General features: G+C 52.9%; 1 protein-coding gene and 1 long non-coding RNA gene across 2 annotated transcripts in view; one reads left to right on the top strand and one right to left on the bottom strand.

The window, feature by feature from the left end:
• Positions 1 to 18614, top strand: part of LOC135233695 (membrane-associated phosphatidylinositol transfer protein 2-like) — a 57113-nt gene extending 38499 nt beyond the window's left edge. The window contains exons 12-27 of the mRNA XM_064297496.1: positions 1204 to 1448; positions 1695 to 1884; positions 2561 to 2680; positions 3547 to 3758; positions 4563 to 4690; positions 5397 to 5551; positions 7475 to 7652; positions 10014 to 10178; positions 12598 to 12746; positions 14424 to 14540; positions 14749 to 14865; positions 15062 to 15210; positions 16062 to 16211; positions 17316 to 17499; positions 17801 to 17929; positions 18243 to 18614. Of these exons, the coding sequence (XP_064153566.1) occupies positions 1204 to 1448; positions 1695 to 1884; positions 2561 to 2680; positions 3547 to 3758; positions 4563 to 4690; positions 5397 to 5551; positions 7475 to 7652; positions 10014 to 10178; positions 12598 to 12746; positions 14424 to 14540; positions 14749 to 14865; positions 15062 to 15210; positions 16062 to 16211; positions 17316 to 17499; positions 17801 to 17929; positions 18243 to 18614 (2760 nt within the window). The remainder of the gene's footprint in view (positions 1 to 1203; positions 1449 to 1694; positions 1885 to 2560; positions 2681 to 3546; positions 3759 to 4562; positions 4691 to 5396; positions 5552 to 7474; positions 7653 to 10013; positions 10179 to 12597; positions 12747 to 14423; positions 14541 to 14748; positions 14866 to 15061; positions 15211 to 16061; positions 16212 to 17315; positions 17500 to 17800; positions 17930 to 18242) is intronic.
• LOC135264580 (uncharacterized) lies at positions 5923 to 6294 on the bottom strand. The gene is made up of 3 exons (XR_010332743.1): positions 6180 to 6294; positions 6040 to 6117; positions 5923 to 5992 (listed from the first exon to the last, which is right to left on the bottom strand). It is a non-coding gene; the product is annotated as an uncharacterized LOC135264580 (long non-coding RNA).
• Positions 18615 to 20478: the final 1864 nt, after the last annotated feature.

Below are 20478 nucleotides of genomic sequence, written 5' to 3'. Positions count from 1 at the left end.
TTCAGTATGGCGCAGTGAAACCAGGCTGGCCCAGATTTAGACTGTGCGCCGCTGCTCTTGTTTCACACTTTAAGGTTATTGCATGAGGGTGAAATACGAATCACGACGGCGTGCTGACAGATTTAGGGACCCAGGGTACGCTCAAGCGGAACGGAGATGAGATGGCGGACGCTCGCTCAGCTTCTCTCTGCCGCACAGTAATTAAGCTCCTTCAGGGCCCGGACGCTGTCAGACGCCAATTCAGCAGGAAGCCTGATAGATACGCTGTCGAGCCGGCGTTGGAGTCATTCCCACTGGCGGTAATGGTGTGTTTGCAGGAGCAGTGTATTTGAATGCCCTTTTCTCCATATGCTGTGAGTTACTGAGGGCATCCCACGTGCCAATCACAGCCGATGGAGGGGAGGTGCGTTTCAGGGACTGGGCTTGCGACCATGTGCTATGCCGGGCTCGGAGGTTGCAGGTTCAAATCCCAGATGGTGAGAGCAGCTGTGCCTCTGGTACTTTGCCTAAAACTTGCATCGGTAACTATCCAGCTGTATTGGAGAATATGGGTGGAAAATATGAACTGCTTAAATGGCTGTGGATATGGACATCGGCCCTGAACACAAGCTGGGTGTGGGGATGTGGACATCCGCCCTGAACACAAGCTGAGTGTGGGGATATGGACATCGACCGGTATTTTGGGGCAAATTCGAGAAGCAGCCCCCGTCCTAGAATGCTGTGGTAGAATTCTTCTGTAAGCGAACATAATCAGCGATTAAAATTCAGGCAGCCAGCCCCTCGTGCCCCTCGTCACAGACACGAGTCTGACCTTGGAGAGGTCATTAAACGGCTTTATTCCTCAGTCAGCGGCAGTGCCGCTCCTGTCCTGGGTTTCCTCTGCCTCCTCGCGAGCAGGAAGTGAGCGGTGAGCGTTACGTTCGGCCCGAAGCCGTGATTCCGCAGCGCCGGCAGAATCCCGCTCCCTGGCTGCTCGTGCGGAAGCGTCTGAGAGAGCCGAGCGGAGCTGACTGGACTGTAAAATGGAGTGTCGTGACTTCCCTCTCCCCTCCTTCTCTCCCCCCCTCCCTCTCTCTCTCCTTCCCCCCCTTCCTCCCTCCTCCCCTCTCTCTTCCCTCCTGCCTCCCTGCCGTCTCTCTCTCCTTCCCTCCACCCCTCCCTCCCTCCTCCTCTCTCCCTCTCTATCCCCCCCCCCCACTCCAGGACGGCTCTACCCAGCAGCCCTTGCAGCCCTCTAAGATCCACGTGCTGATCCTGGTCCTGCACGGGGGGAACATCCTGGACTCGGGGGCGGGGGACCAGAGCAGTAAGCAGGGCGACGTGAACACCATCAGCACGGCGTTTGAGACGGTGATGCGCGTGCACTACCCCACCGCGCTCGGCCGCATCGCCATCCGCCTGGTGCCCTGTCCCGCCATCTGCACCGAGGCCTTCTCCCTGGTGTCCAAGTGAGCGTGTGCTCCACACACACACACACACACGCATACACACACACACACACGCGCACACACAGACGCATACACACACACATACACACACACACACACACGCACACACTCACACGCACGCACACACACACAAGCTTATACTTCATTTCTTGCCATGTTCATGATGATGAAGATGACAATGGCAGTGATGACGAAGATTATGATGATGGTGATGATGGTGATGATGATGATGGCTCTCTCCCGCAGCCTCAGCCCCTATAGCTATGATGAAGGCTGCCTCTCCAACAGCCAGGACCACATCCCCCTGGCGGCTCTGCCTCTATTGGCCACCTCGTCCCCGCAGTACCAGGACGCCGTGGCAGCCGTCATCCTGCGAGCCAATCAGGTGTACGCTGACTTCATCAGGTCCCTGGAGGGAGCCGGCTTCTCTGGGCAGGTGGGTCAGGTGACCTCAGGCCAGGTTCTCCCCCCTCCTCACATTCTGAGGGACAGAAGGCCCATCTTTAGGGAGTTTCCCTTCCACAAATGGAACATAATGCAATATATTACAGTCAAATGTATGGTCAAATATAAAACATTTTTATTTGATTTTCATTTAAGTATTTTTTTTTATTGTATTTTCCTGAAAGTCGGTATTTTGCTTTATTGACCCTGACCCTGATTGCGTGTCCTCTCGGTGACTGTGTCGCGGCGGTGCAGGTGTGTTTGACTGTGTGTCGCGGCTGTGCAGGTGTGTTTGACTGTGTGTCGCGGCTGTGCAGGTGTGTTTGACTGTGTGTCGCGGCGGTGCAGGTGTGTTTGACTGTGTGTCGCGGGCGTGGTGAGGTGCTGTGCAGGTTTCACTGTGTGTCGCGCGTGCAGGTGTTGACGTGTGTCGCGGCGGTGCAGGTGTGTTTGACTGTGTGTCGCGGCGGTGCAGGTGTGTTTCACTGTGTGTCGCGGCTGTGCAGGTGTGTTGACTGTGTGTCGCCTGTGCAGGTTGACAGGTGAGTGTTTGACTGTGTGTCGCGGCGGTGCAGGTGTGTTTGACTGTGTGTCGCGGCTGTGCAGGTGTGTTTGACTGTGTGTCGCGGCGGTGCAGGTGTGTTTGACTGTGTGTCGCGGCTGTGCAGGTGTGTTTGATTGGCGACTGCGTCGGCGGGATCCTGGGCTTCGACGCCCTGTGCAACAGCGGCCAGACGGTGTCGGAGAGCCAGAGCAGCAGCCGGCGGGGCAGCGTGGTGAGCGTGCAGGTGAGACTGCTCTACACAGGTGATACACCTGTACACAGGTGAGACCGCCTTAGACAGGTGAGACACCTGTACACAGGTTACACAGGTGAGACACCTGTACACAGGTGAGACTGCTCTACACAGGTGAGACACCTGTACACAGGTTACACAGGTGAGACACCTGTACACAGGTGAGACCGCCTTAGACAGATGAGACACCTGTACACAGGTTACACAGGTGAGACACCTGTACACAGGTGAGATCGCCTTAGACAGATGAGACACCTGTACACAGGTTACACAGGTGAGACACCTGTACACAGGTGAGACTGCTCTGGACAGGTGAGACTGCACTGGGGGAGTTCTGGAAGGTGACTGGCTGAGGCTGTCTCCCCCCTGCTCCCCCAGGACACTGACCTGCTCTCCCCCCTGCTCCCCAGGACACTGACCTGCTCTCCCCCCTGCTCCCCCAGGACACTGACCTGCTCTCCCCCCTGCTCCCCAGGACACTGACCTGCTCTCCCCCCTGCTCCCAGGACACTGACCTGCTCTCCCCCCTGCTCCCCCAGGACACTGACCTGCTCTCCCCCCTGCTCCCCAGGACACTGACCTGCTCTCCCCCCTGCTCCCCAGGACACTGACCTGCTCTCCCCCCTGCTCCCCAGGCACTGACCTGCTCTCCCCCTGCTCCCAGGACACTGACCTGCTCTCCCCCCTGCTCCCCAGGACACTGACCTGCTCTCCCCCCTGCTCCCCAGGCACTGACCTGCTCTCCCCCCTGCTCCCAGGACACTGACCTGCTCTCCCCCCTGCTCCCCCAGGACACTGACCTGCTCTCCCCCCTGCTCCCCCAGGACACTGACCTGCTCTCCCCCCTGCTCCCCCAGGACACTGACCTGCTCTCCCCGGGGATGGTGAACAGCAGCTATGGCTCGGCCTCCCCGTCGCTGGAGGGCAGCCAGCACCTGAGCCGCAGCAACATAGACATCCCGCGCGCGGCCGGCCCCGACGACCCCAAACGGGCCCCGCCCCGGAAGCGCAGCGACTCCTCCACCTACGAGCTGGACACCATCAAGCAGCACCAGGCCTTCCTGTCCAGGTGGGGGCGCCGTTGAGCAGGGGGGAGTGAGAGTGGGGGGGGGTGGGGGGGGTGGGGGGGGGGGGGTTTCCCTTTGACTGGGTGCATCTGAATCTTGGTTTCAGTCTTTGGTACTGAATTTGAGTCTTGAGTGCAGGAGAGGTTTTGGTTTTTTGGGTGTGCCTTTGTGTTTTTCCATTTTACAATCTGTGGACTTTGGCATTTGGTGGTTACAAGGTGTAAGAAATCCCTGACACTAAAAACCCCTGTGGTGTTGTGTGTGGTGGTGGGGGGGGGTGGGTGTGTCGTGTGTGTTGTGTGTCGTGTGGGTGTGTGTGGTGTGTGTGTGTGTGTGTGGTGTGTGTGTGGGTGTGTGTGCGGCGTGTGTGTGGTTGTGTGTGTGTGTGTGTGGGGTGTGTGTGTGTGTGTGTGTGTGTGTGTGGTGTGTGTGTGTGTGGTGTGTGTGGTGTGTGGTGGTGTGGTGCGTGGTGTGGTGTGTGTGTGGTGGTGCGTGTGTGTGGTGTGTGTGTGTGTGTGTGTGTGTGTGTTTGTGTGTGCTGGTGCGATCTGGTGTGGGGTGTGGTTGTGTGGTGTGTGTGGGGGGTGTTGGGTTGTGGTGTGTTGTGTGTTTGTTGTGTTTTGTGTTTGGTGTGTGGGTGTGTGTGTGTGTGTGTGTGTGTGTGTGGTGTGGGTGTGTGGTGGTGGGGGTGTGTGTTGTGTGTGTTGTGTGTGTGTTGGGTGTGGGTGTGTGTGTTGGGGTGGGGGGGTGTGTGTGTTGTGTGTTGTGAGTCTGCACCATGGCAAGCATCTGTCTCGGCGGTCCAGCGGTAGCACCATGCTGGAGGGGGGCGCGCTCGGGAAGCTGGATTTCGAGGTGTCCGACTTCTTCCTGTTCGGCTCGCCGCTGGGCCTGGTCCTGGCGCTGAGGAAGACCGTGATCCCCGTCCTGGACGGTGAGTGGGAGGCGCCAAAAATGAAACACACGGAAATGACTCACAGAGTCACACCCCGGCCAGTGCTTCACAGCGCAGTCACACGTTAGCTGTAGCGTCTGTATCAGCGCTGATCTTCCATTCACATGCAGCCAGATCAGGACAATAATTGAAATTAATTCAATATTTTTCAATTCGCTGTATTGAAATGTGAATGTCCCTGGCCCTGATATGTGACTGGAACTTGAGGTGAATGCAGAACTATCCGGTCATTAGTCTGCCACAGAAACGGCTTCCTGTCAGCGGCTCTTAAAAATTTGCATCAAAACAATAACTAGAGTTTTGCGTCCTCGTGAATCCGTCCCGCGCAGCGTTTAATAAGGCCCCTCTCAGGGGAACCCGAAACGTTTCAACAAACTTTTTAAAATTTGGTTCTGCTCGTGACCTTACTGCACTGTGAGCCTGACAAAGCTGCTCCTAGAGCTGTGGTGAGAGAGGAGAGGAGGAGGGTCTCAGACACAGCGCCCCCTCCAGGACTGGAGTTAAGCCTGCAGACACTGCGGCCCTCCAGGTTCGGAGTTTGAGACCCCTGGCCTCCAGGCTGGTTGTACCTGCACCACTGCGGCACTCAGTGTTCGCTAGTGGCCCCTCGGTTTGAGGTGTTCTGCACCCGCCCCCTCCCCTCTGCCGCTGGAGCCCCATGGTGTCCCCCTGCTGCCCCCCTCAGCGTGCCAGCAGGTTAACCTTTCCACCCTGGCGACGGACCTCCGCCCGCCTGTGAGTCCCCCGCTGGGGAAGTTCCATCTGCTGCCTCCCCTTCACTGCCCCGGGTTACCAGCGTCTCTGTCCTCCTGGGTCGAGCTGGGTACAGTCACCTGCTGGGTGAGTCTGCCCCGCTGGGTCAGTCTGCTCTGCTCGGCCATTCTGCTCCGCTGGGTCAGTCTGCACGCTGGGTTAGTCTGCCTGCTGGGTCAGTCTGCCTGCTGGGTCAGTCTGCTCTGCTGGGTCAGTCTGCTCTGCTGAGTGAGTCTGCTCCGCTGGGTCAGACTTCCTGCTGGGTCAGTCTGCTCTGCTGGGCCTGTGCAGAGATTGCAGGTTTGTGTCCGAGATGGGGCACAGCAGTTGTACCCTTTAGTGTGGTACTCAACCTGAATTGCTTTGGCGAATATGCGTCTTCATATGTGAAATTACACGTGTCGGTATGAATAAGAGCATTTGCTGAATGTGGGTACATTTGGACATTACTGCAGTGTATGTTTCACGCTTATACACCACTTCCACACATTAAGCACAAACACCATCACACACTCACACCACAAACACCTACACCATCACACAACCTTGTACTCACACACTCACACCACAAACACCTACACCATCACACACTCACACCACAAACACCTACACCATCACACAACCTCGTACTCACACACTCACACCACAAACACCTACACCATCACACACTCACACCACAAACACCTACACCATCACACACTCACACCACAAACACCTACACCATCACACAACCTTGTACTCACACACTCACTGTGTCATTTTTCTGATTTCGAGAGGAATTGTTCGGAATAACCTTTGACCTTTCAGCAGGTTTCGCTCTGGTATTTGGCAGAAATGACCAAGCTCAGTGAACCAGAGAAAGCTTTCTGATGTCATGTCAAGGGAAAGGGACTTGGGTTCGGGAAAATGAAGGCTGTTTGCTGCTGCTGTTGGGCCCAATCAGTCCACTCTCATTATATTGATTTTGATAATAACATTATATTATATTTAAATTATAATATTCACACACTCTGTGGCATATCACCTGACACAACTGTACTTATATAGTATAAAATATTGCCGTGTTGTTATTGTTTGGTAAAATGTGGAAAAACGAGGATTCTGGGCGATGAACATGTTTTTGGGAGCCTCACTGCAGGAGGATTTCGCCTCATCAAGGGAAACTGCGGGGGCGGGGGGGGGGCTGCTACATTGCTGCTGGTGAGGGAGGGGCTTTGGTGCAGAGGGGTCAGAGTGCACCAGGGGTAATGAGAGGTTTTGGGTGTGGCCCAGCCCTCAGATGGGTTTGTTTCAGGCTGCACTAAACAGGGACTGTTGATCCTGAAGTGGCAGTTTCACATGAACAAGCTTCACTGGTGACAGTGGTCCTGTCGTAAGGTTTTTTGTGGCTACATATCTGTTATTTGTTTGTTCCTTGTCTTTTCTTTCCTTTCTTGGCCATCTTGCCCCACCCCCTGATACTCCTGACTCCTCCCCCCTTGCCATGATTCCCCTCCCTGACTCCTCCCTTGCCTGACTCTACTTCCACCTGACCTCCCCCTGGCCTGAAACCGCCCTTCCACCTGACTCCTCCCCCTGGCTTGACTCCACCCTTCCACCTGACTCCTCCCCCTACACAATCCTCCCCATGTGACCCCTCCCCGCTGTCTCATTACACCCTTGCTCATGACCAAACTCCTGCCCCCCCGCCCTGACTCTGCCCTCAAACCTGACACCTCCCCCCCGAACTCCCTCCCCATATGACTCCTCTCCCATTGGACTCCTCCCTCTTACATGACTCCTCCCCCCTGCCTGACCGCCCATGCCACTCACCCCTTGCTGACCCTGTCCACAACCCACCCCCTTGCCTGACCCTGTCCACAACCCCCCCCTTGCCCAACCAACCCCCCTGCTTAACCCTGCCCCTTGTGACCCCGCCTTTACCGCCCGCCCCCTGTCTGACCCTGCCCCTTTTCCCAACCCGCCCCTGACCAACCCTGCCCCTTTTTGCAACCCCACCCCCTGCCTGAGCCCCGCCCCCTTGCCCCTTTGCCCCGCCCCCCCTCTCCAGTGGAGACAGTCCAGAACAGCCCTCAGCTCCTGGCGGAGGCCGGGGCCCAGTACTCCACGCGCTGCTCGGAGGGCGTCAGTGAGACCTGCATCCCCGTGCCCGTGCTGAACTGGCCGGCCCAGCCCGCCCCTCTGGAGTGTGTGTAGCCTCTCCCTGTTTCAGTCAGTCTGCTGTGTGCCTGTGGGACTCCACCCCCCTGACCCCGCCCATGTCCCGCCTCCTGACCCCGCCCCCATCCTGCCTCCTGACCCCGCCCCCATCCTGCCTCCTGACCCCGCCCCCGTCTTGTCTGAACGTGGCTCCGCCCATAGGCGCCTGCTGTGTTGCCATGGTGGTGGGAATGCTGTCACAGATTCTGTCAACTGACCAGATAGTCATAATAATAATAATAATAATAATGTTTGCATAGCACTTCTTGTATGTAGGATGCATCATGAAGTGCTTCATGGAACATAAAACAAATAGAGCAATCTAAATTAAAAGAAGTTTAATAAAAGGAACTATCGAAGAATGTAAAAATATATGGAACATAAACTGTTAGAGATAAAGAATATGGAGTAAAAATAAAGTAAAATAAAAAGGTACTGTTCATACTCAGCTTCCTGTCCTTAATGGTGAACATTGTATCTCCTCACCATTGATTCAAAAACATTCTAATTTGATGCTGATTTAATCTTCATAAAAATTCATCAACCTAAAAACTCCCCAAGGACAGCTCTGAGACGGTAGGCATTCTGTGCAGAGTCATAGCACCAGAAACTCCTGCAACCAACTGGAAACCTGCAGTTAAGGAGAAGCAGAGAACTGAGTATCTGGTGTGCCTATAATATCTGTGGCTTTAATGTACTGTGCTGCAGCCTACTATGACATCATAAACATTCTCACATTCTGTTAATGTACTGCGCTCTGCCCTTCTATGACATCATAAACATATGACATGATATGAAAGGTGCTATATAAATAAAGTTTATTATTATTATTATTATTATTATTAATAATAAACACTCTCACATTCTGTTACAGCTCTATGCTGTAATACTGCACTGGAACCTCCTGTAGTTAAGGAGCAGAGAGGATGGAATGAACACAGGACCTGAGTATCTGGTGTGTCTATAGAATCTGTGCAGCTGTCTGGGCCACGGGGAAAGGGTGTTGGGTTTGGCCGTTCCAGGTGGGCATTTTGGGCTGATCTGAAGTGGAAGTGACCACAAAAAACCCTGATTCCCAGTGTCCCCAGACTGCAAGAGGGGCTTCACGGGTCACGGGACCAGGAGCACAGACCACGGTCACGCCAGCGCTGGGACAGGGGTCTCTCTGGACGAAGAGCGTCCCCTGGAACAGGCCAAACTGCCCCCGCTTCGCTGTGCTGTGATCACAGAGCCTGCCTCCCCAGTCACATGACGCATGACCTCATTAACACGCTCCCCTCTGGGGCGTCGCTGCGACATTAACGCCTTTCACACTTCCTGGCTGCACCCAGAACAGGCTGTGTGACCTCTGACCTCTGGATTAATCAGGCTGCATGCGCTCCCATTGGCCTCTTCTGTCAGTCTCATTTAATCCAGAGGGGCGATCCCGCAGGAAATTAAGCACCATATTAGACTGTTTTTTTCTCACAGAGCTGCAGTACCATGCAAATATTATTTTTTTCACTTCAGGCTTATCTGCACATGGTGTAATAAAACTGGATTAAGTTTCTCTTTCTCTTACGTTCACGGAAGATTTTAATATTAAGGAACAGAATTCAACCTCTGCTCAGAAGCTGGTAATAAAATGAACAATTTAACTGGGAAGATTCCTGATTGGACAAACACAAGACATCATTGCTTTCAGTGTTTGTCCTTGCTTTTTGTTTTTTTAATTTGTTTTAAACATTAAGCCTCGAAAGCTCGACTAGACGTTTGAAATGCTGTTGATCTGAAACACAGTTTAATTATTGTACTGGTGGCTGTGTGCTTCTGATTTGAAAGGTGGCATACGCCACCAATACAAGCATGTCTCCTGCATCGTGTGATTGTGATCCCTTCAGAGGTCAAAGAGGTCCTCTGAGGAGAGTGTCTCCTGAATAAGCTGATCTGTCAGAACAGAGATCAGATGTGATTTTTGTGGGGAAATACGAGCGGGCCAAAACCAGGCCCGTGGGGCACTTCTCATGGACTTTTCATGGAGATCATGTCTTTACCAACATATTCAGTGTCATGTTCAGTCCACCTCTCTGTGACCACACTGTGACCTCTGTGTGACCTCTGTGTGACCTGTCTGTGATTGCTGTGACCGCTCTATGCCTGACCGTGTCATCAATGTGCGACAACAGGCCTTCCATTCCGTCCGGAATGCCAACGTCCTCATCCTCCGCTTGTGCCTCCTACCTCCTTTTCCCTGCATCCCCCCGTCCCATCCTTGCCTCCCTCCCTCCCTGTTCTCCCCTCTCCTTCCTGCTCTCTCTCTGTTCCTGCGGAATGTCTTGTCTAACGGGATCTCCTTGTTTCGAATCCGTAGCAGACGTTGTTCAGTCTCATGGGGGTGTGTTGGTGGACAGTTGGTGCCCCCCCTCCCCCGTTACGGCCCCCCGTTGCCGCGGGCTACGGAGAGCCAGTGAGGTCAGCATTGGCAGCCAGGTCTCTGGAATGGCAGACACTTATACTGCCTCCAACATAGTCAACAGTAAGTGTCCTCATGCCCCACGTCTCTCTCCCTCTCTCCCTCTCTCTCTCACTCCTTCTCTCCGTCCTTCGCCTGCAGGCTATCTCTCCTGACACCGCACCCACCTCAGTCCTCACACACTGCACCTGTGTGCAGAAAACAGACACGGTCCCTAACTGCCCCGGTCTCAGAACCTCACACACTGCACCTGTGTGCAGAAAACAGACACAGTCCCTAACTGCACATATTTCACACAGATGAATACTCATATTGGCTACCCAAAATACCCAGTTTTAGATAAATATCTGAAGAAGAAATACTAGGTAGCTCCTCTGAAATGCATGCCAGTAGACGGGCTGTTTGACCATAATCCCGTGCTGTCTTCCTGTTGGTCTGTCTGCTGAAATCACCATCAGGCTCCATTCTCATTAAATGTCAAGAATGGCATCCCAGTGTCTTCTTCCTCCCTTGTAACCCCAATGTGCTGAATATGCAAAATATGCAAAAATCAAGTGTTTCTTGTGTCTTGGATATTAAAACATGGATTCAATCAACTTGGTGTTAGGGTTAGGTTGTTAACGTTGGGTTAGGTTGTTAGGGTGTGAGGGTTGGATTAGGGTTAGGGTTGGATCAGGATGTAATTTCACTGTACACACAGGAGACAGTGTGTAGAACAGGCAGCTAGTGTCAGAGGCTGTATGTGTTAAACACTGTTCTGGGGCCAGTTTGCTGTCTAGCTGTGCAGTGACTGAAGTTAAATAAAGGTCAAATAAAATAAAATAAAAATAAAAAGTCTGTGCAGTGCCCTGGTGTACATTAAACAATATTTAAAAGAGTTTTCATAAAGTTCTTTATATTTAATTCTGACCGCCCTTAATGCCTTTTCCTGTGTTTTTTATTTTTTTATTTTTTTTTTATAGCGCTCGCACAGCAGCGTAAACATTACCAAAAACGTTGCTGCTTATCCCAGCTCTCCCCGCCCTGCGATAAGCTATTCCCCAGAAGCCCCACCCCCGAGTCCCGTATAAGGGCTGTGATTGGCTCGGACCTGGGCTGTTGGGATGTGGTAGAGAGCTGCTGTGCGGGCTCTGCCCCTATAGCGGACTGGGTCTGTGGCTCGGTCTCACGGGACCCACAGCTGGATGTTCTGCAAGGTATTCTGGAGGGGAATCGGGTCAGGGCCTCGAACCCCTAACCCCGTCCCTTAGCCCTTCCTGTCGACGTCACCTTGTAGGAGCTGGCGCTATGCTAGCTCTTAGCCTTGAATCCCTAGTGTAGCGCTCTAGCTAATTCACTATCACCCCCTTCCTGTTGACATAGATATTTTTGTAGAAGCCAGTTCATTGCTAGCTCATTGCTAGCTGTAGCTCTACCACGCCCCAGTCCAGCCTTAGGTGAATGCTGACATCATCGCCTCTTCTTCTTGTGTTTTGCGCAGTGAGCACTCAGAGTGCTGTTATGGTTGGGGAACTGAGCTGGTAACTTCAGGGTTGCTTCAGGTACAGCTGATCTGATCAGCAAAATCTATTCCTGAACTATTTGGTGTTTACTCGCCATTTGTCTGTTGGTACCATCAACAAACCTTTTAAATGTCGGCATTGCGTCCTGACAGTTACACCTTTCACAGTGCCACCAGTGCGTACCGGCAACCTGACGATGACAGTGATGCTCACGCTGTGTTTCGTAAACGTTCTCCTCCCTTTGACCAGGTTTCAGAAGCCGCTCGGTTCACCGGTTCTCGCTGAAGAACTATTACTAGGCCTGGCTTGGCTGTTTTGAGAGAGTCCGTACTCGTGTCTGTGAGAAACCGAGTCGAGTTGGAACCGCTTTTGTTCTCTGAATGATCCCGCCTGGTCGTTGGGTCCCGGCCCGCCTGGTCGTTTGGTCCCGGCCCGCCTGGTCGTTTGGTCCCGGCCCGCCTGTTCGTTTGGTCCCGGCCCGCCTGGTCGTTTGGTCCTGGCCCGCCTGGTCGTTGGGTCCCGGCCCGCCTGGTCGTTTGGTCCCGGCCCGCCTGGTCGTTTGGTCCCGGCCCGCCTGGTCGTTTGGTCCGGCCCGCCTGGTCGTTGGGTCCCGGCCCGCCTGGTCGTTTGGTCCCGGCCCGCCTGGTCGTTTGGTCCCGGCCCGCCTGGTCGTTTGGTCCCGGCCCGCCTGGTCGTTGGGTCCCAGCCCGCCTGGTCGTTGGGTCCCAGCCCGCCCGCTGTTCGCTCGGGAGGCCGGCAGAACGCCGTCCTGCAGAGAGCCTTTCTGTGCTGGGAACGGAGGCCATGTTCAGCTGAAATGGGCAATTTAGCAAACTATCTAATGTGTGTGTGTTTGTTTCTGTGTGTGTGTGTGTGTGTGTGTGTGCGTGTGTGTGTGTGTGTGTGTGTGTGTGTGTTTGTTTCTGTGTGTGTGTGTGTGTGTGTGTGTGTGTGTGTGTGTGTGTGTGTGTCTCCCGCAGTTGCTGCCCGTTGGTGGGGCACTAAGCGCATGGACTTTGCCCTGTACTGCCCCGATGCTCTCACCGCCTTCCCCACCGTCGCCCTGCCCCACCTCTTCCACGCCTCCTACTGGGAGTCCACCGACGTGGTGTCCTTCCTGCTCCGACAGGTAAACCCCCCCGCTCCCTGCACCCCCTTCTCCCTCCACACCACCATGGTGTCCTCCCTGCTCCAACAGGTGAGTTGCACCTGGCCTGACTCATTTTACAGCACTATGAGCCTGACCAGGCTGCTCATAACCTTACAGCACTATGAGCCTGACCAGGCTGCTCATAACCTTACAGCACTGAGCCTGACCAGGCTGCTCATAACCTTACAGCACTATGAGCCTGACCAGGCTGCTCATAACCTTACAGCACTATGAGCCTGACCAGGCTGCTCATAACCTTACAGCACTATGAGCCTGACCAGGCTGCTCATAACCTTACAGCACTATGAGCCTGACCAGGCTGCTCATAACCATACAGCACTATGAGCCTGACCAGGCTGCTCATAACCTTACAGCACTATGAGCCTGACCAGTCTGCTCATAACCTTACAGCACTATGAGCCTGACCAGGCTGCTCACAACCTTACAGCACTATGAGCCTGACCAGGCTGCTCATAACCTTACAGCACTATGAGCCTGGCCAGGCTGCTCATAACCTTACAGTAATATGAGCCTGACCAGCCTGCTCATAACCTTACAGCACTATGAGCCTGACCAGACTGCTCATAACCTTACAGCACTATGAGCCTGACCAGCCTGCTCATAATCTTACAGTGCTATGAATCATTCTGATTGCAAAAGACAAAAAAACTCTCCGGTAAATGTCTCTGTGTTAGTGAGGTCATTGACTGTCTCACCCTTTTATTATTCAATAGTTTTTCATCCTGCTGTTGCCCCCGGCAACAGTAAAACCCATAGTGACGAGTAGCCTGAATCGTCTCCGGCCTTCCTAACAGTATAGTGATGTACATTATTTATTTGTGTGGCAGACAGTCAAATCTAGGGCATCTGACAATTCTTTCATATCATGTCTTTTGTGTTCTCTAACCCAGCGTTTCTGTGGCGCGTATTGTAAGACGACGTTTGTATCTGAACGGTTGAGATTAAGTGCCTTGCTCAAAGCGTTCAGCGACCCAGCCCCAGGTAGACACCGCCATTCCACATTATCCAAAAAAAAAAAAAAAATCTCATTTTCAAAATCTGCCGTCTGGTTTGGCTTCAAGGTGGGATGTCTGCGGAAGAGAGATGTAATAAAGCAAACAGGATGTCCTACACAGCCTTCCTCTGGGTGTTGTGGGTGCTCCAGACCATCACAGTCCTCTTCTGTGGAGCGTTTCTGGAGGGATTACACACTAACTTCTGCTGCTGCTCACTGAGCCCATTCGTTTATATGATCCCACATTTAGCACCATTCATTCAATGATAAACTGATGCAATATTCATTCTGTGAAGACCATTCTTGTGTCCTGATATTGTTTTCTACAGTCTAATGAACCCATATTGGTGTATAATTATATAATTTAGTAATTAGCTACAGATAATGAGCTAATTTGATAATTAGTTACAGAGAATTCACTAATTGAGTAATTACCTACAGATAATTAGCTAATTGAGTAATTAGCTACAGATTATTTGCAAATGTGTCATCAAAGTCATCCATATCCCCTCCTTTTACTCTCTATCCCTCTCTCTGCTTCTCTTCTCCTCTTCTTCTTTCTCACCTCTCTTCCTCCTCTCCTCTCCTTCATTCCCTTCCTCTTTCTCTCCTTCTCTCCTCCTATTTTCTCCCCTGTACAGGTCATGAGGCACGAGAACTCCAGCATCCTGGAGCTGGATGGTAAGGAGGTGTCGGAGTTCACCCCCTCCAAACCCCGGGAGAAGTGGCTGAGGAAGAGGACCCATGTCAAGATCAGGGTCAGTTTATTTGTGCCCTTTGACCTTTGACCCTGTAGTCCTCCAGCCAACAGCTGCCCACAACTTGTGTCGGTGCTTCAAGCAGAGGCACAATCGTTAATTCAGGTTTTGGGGAGTGAGGCATGCTGGGTTGTGGAGTGAGGCATGCTGGGATTTCCTTCAGGAGCGAAGGGTGTGTGACTGGATGTGTGTTGGCTTGTGGGGGCAGAACGTGACGGCCAATCACAGGGTGAACGACGCGGTGTTCACGGAGGACGGGCAGCAGGTGGTGAACGGGCGCTTCATGTACGGCCCGCTGGACATGGTGACGCTCACCGGGGAGAAGGTAGGCCTCCAAACAAACTGCAGATGAAACAAATACAAAATGGAGATGCCGCTTTTCGCTGTTTAGTCAATAATGAAGTCTGTTCACAATTCACTAAGTGTGCGTGTGTGTGTGTGTGTGTGTGTGTGTGTGCGTACGTGCGTGTGTGTGTGTGTGTGTGTGTGCGCATGTGTGTGTGTGTGTGTTAATCCTCTAGGTGGACATCCACATAATGACGCAGCCTCCATCGGGGGAGTGGGTTTACTTCGACACAGAGCTGACCAATAGCAGCGGCCGGATTTCCTATGTCATCCCGGACAGCAAGCGGCTGGGCATCGGGGTCTACCCTGTCAAAATGGTGGTCAGGTGAGACTGGTGCCGGAGTCCTCTGACCTGCATTCTCAACAGGCTAGGCTAGTCTCAGGCCACGCTAGACTAAACTAAACCAGGCTAGGCTAAACCAGGTCAGGCTATGCTAATCCAGGCTAGGCTAAACCAGGTCAGGCTGGGCTGTAAGGTATACATACATATGCCCTAGTTGCAATATGCCGGATAAATATCTGTCTGTACTTTTAAAATGTTATTTATGCAATTTATGCTTATATGTGTGTGTGTGTGTGTGTGTTTGACATTCTAAGGTAAAGATTGAAAAGAGATTCGCACACTGCAGTTAAAAAATTCTATTATAACTAAAAATGAGATTATGACTTTTTCATACTTGAGAAATGTGCCACCCGTGCAGGAGGCGCTATTCATAGAGCCGCTCTATAAATAGCAGCTCTGCGGCCGTCAGCAGAGTCTGAAACTGGCGCAGAGCACCCAGCGTGGAGTAAAGCCTGACCTTGGGACACCTGTGAAGGGCACTGCTCAGGAACGGACTCTTGTTGTGTATAAATAAAGTTAAGAGTTCAGTTTTTACAAATGCGTTAAAGGTCGTCTGGGTTCTCTTTCTCTCCATCTCCAACCCCCCTCTCCATCCCTCCCTCTTTCTTTCTCTCTCTCTTCCTTTCTCTCTCTCTTCCTTTGTCCTTCTCCTCCTCTCTCTCTCTATCTTCCTCTCTCTCCCTCGCTCTCTCTCCCTCTCTCTCTCTCCTCTCTCTCTCCTCTCCTCTCTCCCCTCTCTCTCCCCCTCTCTCTCTCTCCCCTCTCCCTCCCGCTCTCTCCCCCTCCCTCTCTCTCCCTCTCTCTCCCCCTCTCCCCCTCTCTCTCTCTGGTAGGGGAGACCACACCTTTGCGGATAGCTACCTGACGGTGTTGCCGCGGGGGGCGGAGTTTGTGGTGTTCAGTATCGACGGCTCGTTCGCTGCCAGCGTGTCCATCATGGGGAGTGACCCGAAGGTTCGGGCGGGGGCGGTGGATGTGGTCAGGTATGCCCCCCCCCATCCACCCCCCCACACACATACACACACAGGCACAGATTGGTTTCTTTACACTGAAAACACAATCGCACAATGTGTTTAATCTACTCTTCTGTTTGATGTCTCATCTCCCTGGCTCTCCCTCTTTGTTCCCAGTTTTGAAATTCAAACAGTGAATGTGTGCTTTTAGGGTGTGCCCACACAGCGATATTCTTACTGACGTCATTCCTGTGTTTACTTATTTAATCAGAGACATTTCAGTCACTGAATGATCTCAAAATTCTCTTCCTCCTGAGTCCCCCCTGTTCCTCTCTCTCTCCTGCAAACTCTCTCTCTCTCCCCACCCGCCCCCTCCCTCTCTGCCCCCTCTCTCTCTCTCTCTCAAATTCAAATTCAAATGTGCCTTATTTGCATGACAAGTAAACTTGTGTTGCAAAAGCAGTGAGATACATACATGACAAACAAACCCCTACAAACAAGAAGAGGGTATAAAAAGAGTAACAACACCTCTCCCCATACACATATGCAAACACACACACACACACACACACACACGTACACACAGCCCGGTCAAAAGACATTTCGTTTTAAATGTATCGATTCAAGAAACCTGTCAGTATTAACACTGAACACAGATAATATCTTATACCAATATTTAGTCCACACCCTCTCTTAATTTATTTCAGACAGAGGCATACTGTGCTGCCACCTCTACTGCGTTATCCTCTTCCCCTAGAACAATTTTTCATTTATTTGGTCCTGATAGGTATTGGAATTGATTAGTTTGTGCAGTGAATTTGGGAAAATATCTGTTTCTGATTAAGAGTTAACTTGGGGCAGGAAAGTGGAAAGCCTCTGTCTCCACCTCTGCCAGATTGCAGTGAACACACAGCCTGTTCTCTTTTGCCAGCCAGGTATTTTTGTGGAGACCAGTTTTGATTTCGGCTGTGAGTCATTGCACATTGTTAATGCATTGTTAATATCTTTGTTTTGGGTTTTTAACTATAGTGAGGTATTCTAACACGGAGTAATCTCGGCCTAGAGCACGCTACATTTCCAGTTTATTTCTTAATCTCTCTCTCTCTCCCTGCCCCCCCCCCCCCCCCCCCTCAGGCACTGGCAGGATCTGGGCTACCTGATCATCTACGTGACGGGCCGGCCGGACATGCAGAAGCAGCGGGTGGTGGCCTGGCTCTCGCAGCACAACTTCCCGCACGGCATCGTGTCCTTCTGCGACGGGCTGGTGCACGACCCGCTGCGCCACAAGGCCAACTTCCTCAAGACCCTCATCTGCGAGGTGAGGGCGGGGCGGGGCTAGGGGGGGCTGGGCGGGGCGGGGCCTGGGGGGTGGGGCGGGGCGGGGGGAGGCTGGGGGGGCCTGGGAGGGCCTGGGGGGGCGGGGCTGGGGGCGGGCGAGCTGGGAGAGATGGTGGGCGGGCTGGGCCACGGCTGGGGTACAGGGTATGGGCAAGTGAGTGGGTATAGCAGGGTGGGTGGTAGGCGGGGCTGGGCAGGGCTGGGTGCGGCAGAGTGCAGAATGACAGGGGTGAAAGCGAGTGTATAATGCAGAGGTGCCACTCAATAAACTACATCCACAGGCTCACATGAAGGTGTTCGCTGGCTACGGGTCCACGAAAGACATCTCTGTGTACTCCTCCATCGGCCTGTCCCCCTCCCATATCTACATCGTGGGACGTCCCACCAAGAAGATGCAGCACCAGTGTCAGGTAGCGCCCCCTCATCGCTGTCTAACACCTCTCACCTGGAGCTCTCAGACGACCGCCAGGTGATAACTCACAGCAAGGCCATGCAGTTTAACACCTTTTAACGTATGATTAGAATGTTCTTAACTGAACATTCTAATGCTGATGTCACAATCACTGCTGGTGACTGAAAGCAACAGAGTTCTAGAACACTGACCTAGAATTCTGAGGAATTCTGGTCCAGTAGGTGTTGCCTGCTGGGTTAGGCCTGGCTGGGTTTAGGAGTGAGTAGTGTTTTAGGGACCTGTGTTTCAGGGACCTGTTCTTCGCCCCACAGTTCATCACTGACGGCTACGCGGCGCACCTGTCCCAGCTGGAGTACGGTCACCGCTCACGCCCCGCCAAAACGGGCGGCAGCCGCATGGTCCTGCGCAAGGGCAGCTTCGGCCTGGGCACCAACAGCGACTTCCTGCGCAAGAGGAACCACCTGCTGCGCACCATCTCCTCGCAGCCCACCCCCAGCTCGCCCACGGGGAGCCACGCCCCCGGCCACACCCACGGCCACGCCCGGCCCGAGCGCACGCAGAGCCAGTCGGAGAGCGAGCGCGAGCGGGTGGAGAGGGGACAGCGCAGCATGAGCATCGCGGCCAGCTGCTGGGGCCGCAGCGGCAGCACCAAGCTGGAGCACGGGGGCCTGGGGGGCAAGTAGGGCCCCGGGAGGGGGGGGGCACGGGGGGGGGGCAAGTAGGGCCCGGGGGGGGGGCACGGGGGCCTGGGGGGCAAGTAGGGGGGGGCTAGGGAGGGTAGAGGGAGAGGGAGGCTGTGGAAACTAGTGTGAGGATCACACTGGAGAGGAATAAGAGGAGAGGGGTACAAGGAGTAAGAAAGGAGGAGAAGAAGGTAGGAGAGAAAAACTGAGCAGGAGGGAGATAAAAAGGAGGAGGAGGAAGAAGAGAATGGGGTTAGGGATATGAGAAGGAGAGGAGGAAGAGATGGAGGGAAAGAAAAGAAAGGGGGAGAGAGGGTTAGAGCAGGGACATGTAAACACAGAGACACAAAACAGAAGGATCAGTACAGCATGGCCGTTCATGAAAGTGGCCAAAGCCAAACAGGCGGGGGATGGGCAACTGTGGGCTAGGACTGTTCGGCAACACAGGAGCAAGAAAAAACAAATTCCCCTAAACCTCTGTTTTATCTAGATTTTATGCTTTTATCCAGGAGTCCCAATTATCGTTTATTATTTATATTTTAATCTATTAATATATATGTCTACCCCAGCCCCAACCACCCACCCAACCTCCCCCCCATCCCCAGTCTGTGTTGCACAGCTCTACTCAGTGCTGTGTGGAACTGTCAGGATGATTACTTTGGCTCCCCCTGCTGGAGATTCTGGGCGCTGGGGCTCCTCCCCCTCCTTGCTGGGAAAGTAACACCAGCCAATAGGGTTCTGCCGACAGTCCTCGGGCAGTGGAATAAGCCTCTACATACGTTCAGTCCACAAGAGAACCTTTTATCTGCATGTTCTGCGGGCCGTTGGGGGCCTTATTTCTGAAAGACGCATTTTTAAGAATGTTACGTAGGGAGCAAACCTCGACCAGGACAAGTATTTTGGGCAGGACCTGCGCCGCTGTCAGATTTTGTAGATAAAAAAACTGAAAAACTTTCTGTAACATGGCAACAGTCCCTTTATGTCTGCAGACCTGTGTCAGTGGAACCTGTGTCACCTGTTCTGTGTGTGGAAGGAGAACACCTGAGTGGGAGAACCTGACAGTGAGGGTGTTATAAAAGACGAGAACGCCTTTGAATATTTCATTCAATCCGGACAAGTCACAGTAAAAATTTTGCGGGGAAATAATGCTCAACAGACCTCTGGGAAAAACTGGGAAACGTCCACCCTATTTTCCCAGGAATGTTCTGGGATCCAAAACCTGTTAGCTGGGCTCTCTCACCACACGCTGGGCCTCTGTAGAGATGACTGAATGTGCTTTAACCCCTCCCCTTCAAGTCCCGCGACCTTTGACCTTGCCCATGCTTCGATCGCCTCTCGTCCTTCAGGTGTCTTTGTTCTGATTGGGTCTCCCTCCAAACCCCCAAACCCTCGCTGTCCCAAACCAGCTCTCATTCTCAAATCCACAAGGGCTGTAACGGGGAGAGCCGGAGTCGGCCATGTTTTCCCTGGACTCAGGACTCGCCCCCGGACAGGCTGGAGGGACAGGCTGGACGTCCACAGCCGTCAGTCGAGGAGGAAGATGAGGAAGGTGAGGAAGACCTAACCTTCTGAGGAAAAGAATAACTCTCTATTTAGGAGTCGTGCGCTAAAACACACAAAATGGCCAAAATCCTAATTCAAAAAGCTGTAATAACTCAACTGTTATGACCTCATTATTTTGCACTAGTAGTTTGTAGAAGGGACTACTTGTTACCATCTCATGTTGCTACATATTGTTATCTTGTAGTGCATGACAGCTATTATTTATTGCATATCCAAGAGTGTGTGTGTGTGTGTGTGTATGTGCACATGTGCGTATGTGTATGCACGCACGGAGGCGCGTGTGTGTGTGTGTGCGCGTGGG

Source organism: Anguilla rostrata, chromosome 10, assembly GCF_018555375.3.
Source record: "Anguilla rostrata isolate EN2019 chromosome 10, ASM1855537v3, whole genome shotgun sequence".
In the NCBI taxonomy this organism is placed as follows: domain Eukaryota; kingdom Metazoa; phylum Chordata; class Actinopteri; order Anguilliformes; family Anguillidae; genus Anguilla; species Anguilla rostrata.
The sequence above is the reverse complement of the archived record's forward strand: the minus strand, read 5'-3'. Positions and strand labels throughout refer to the sequence as shown.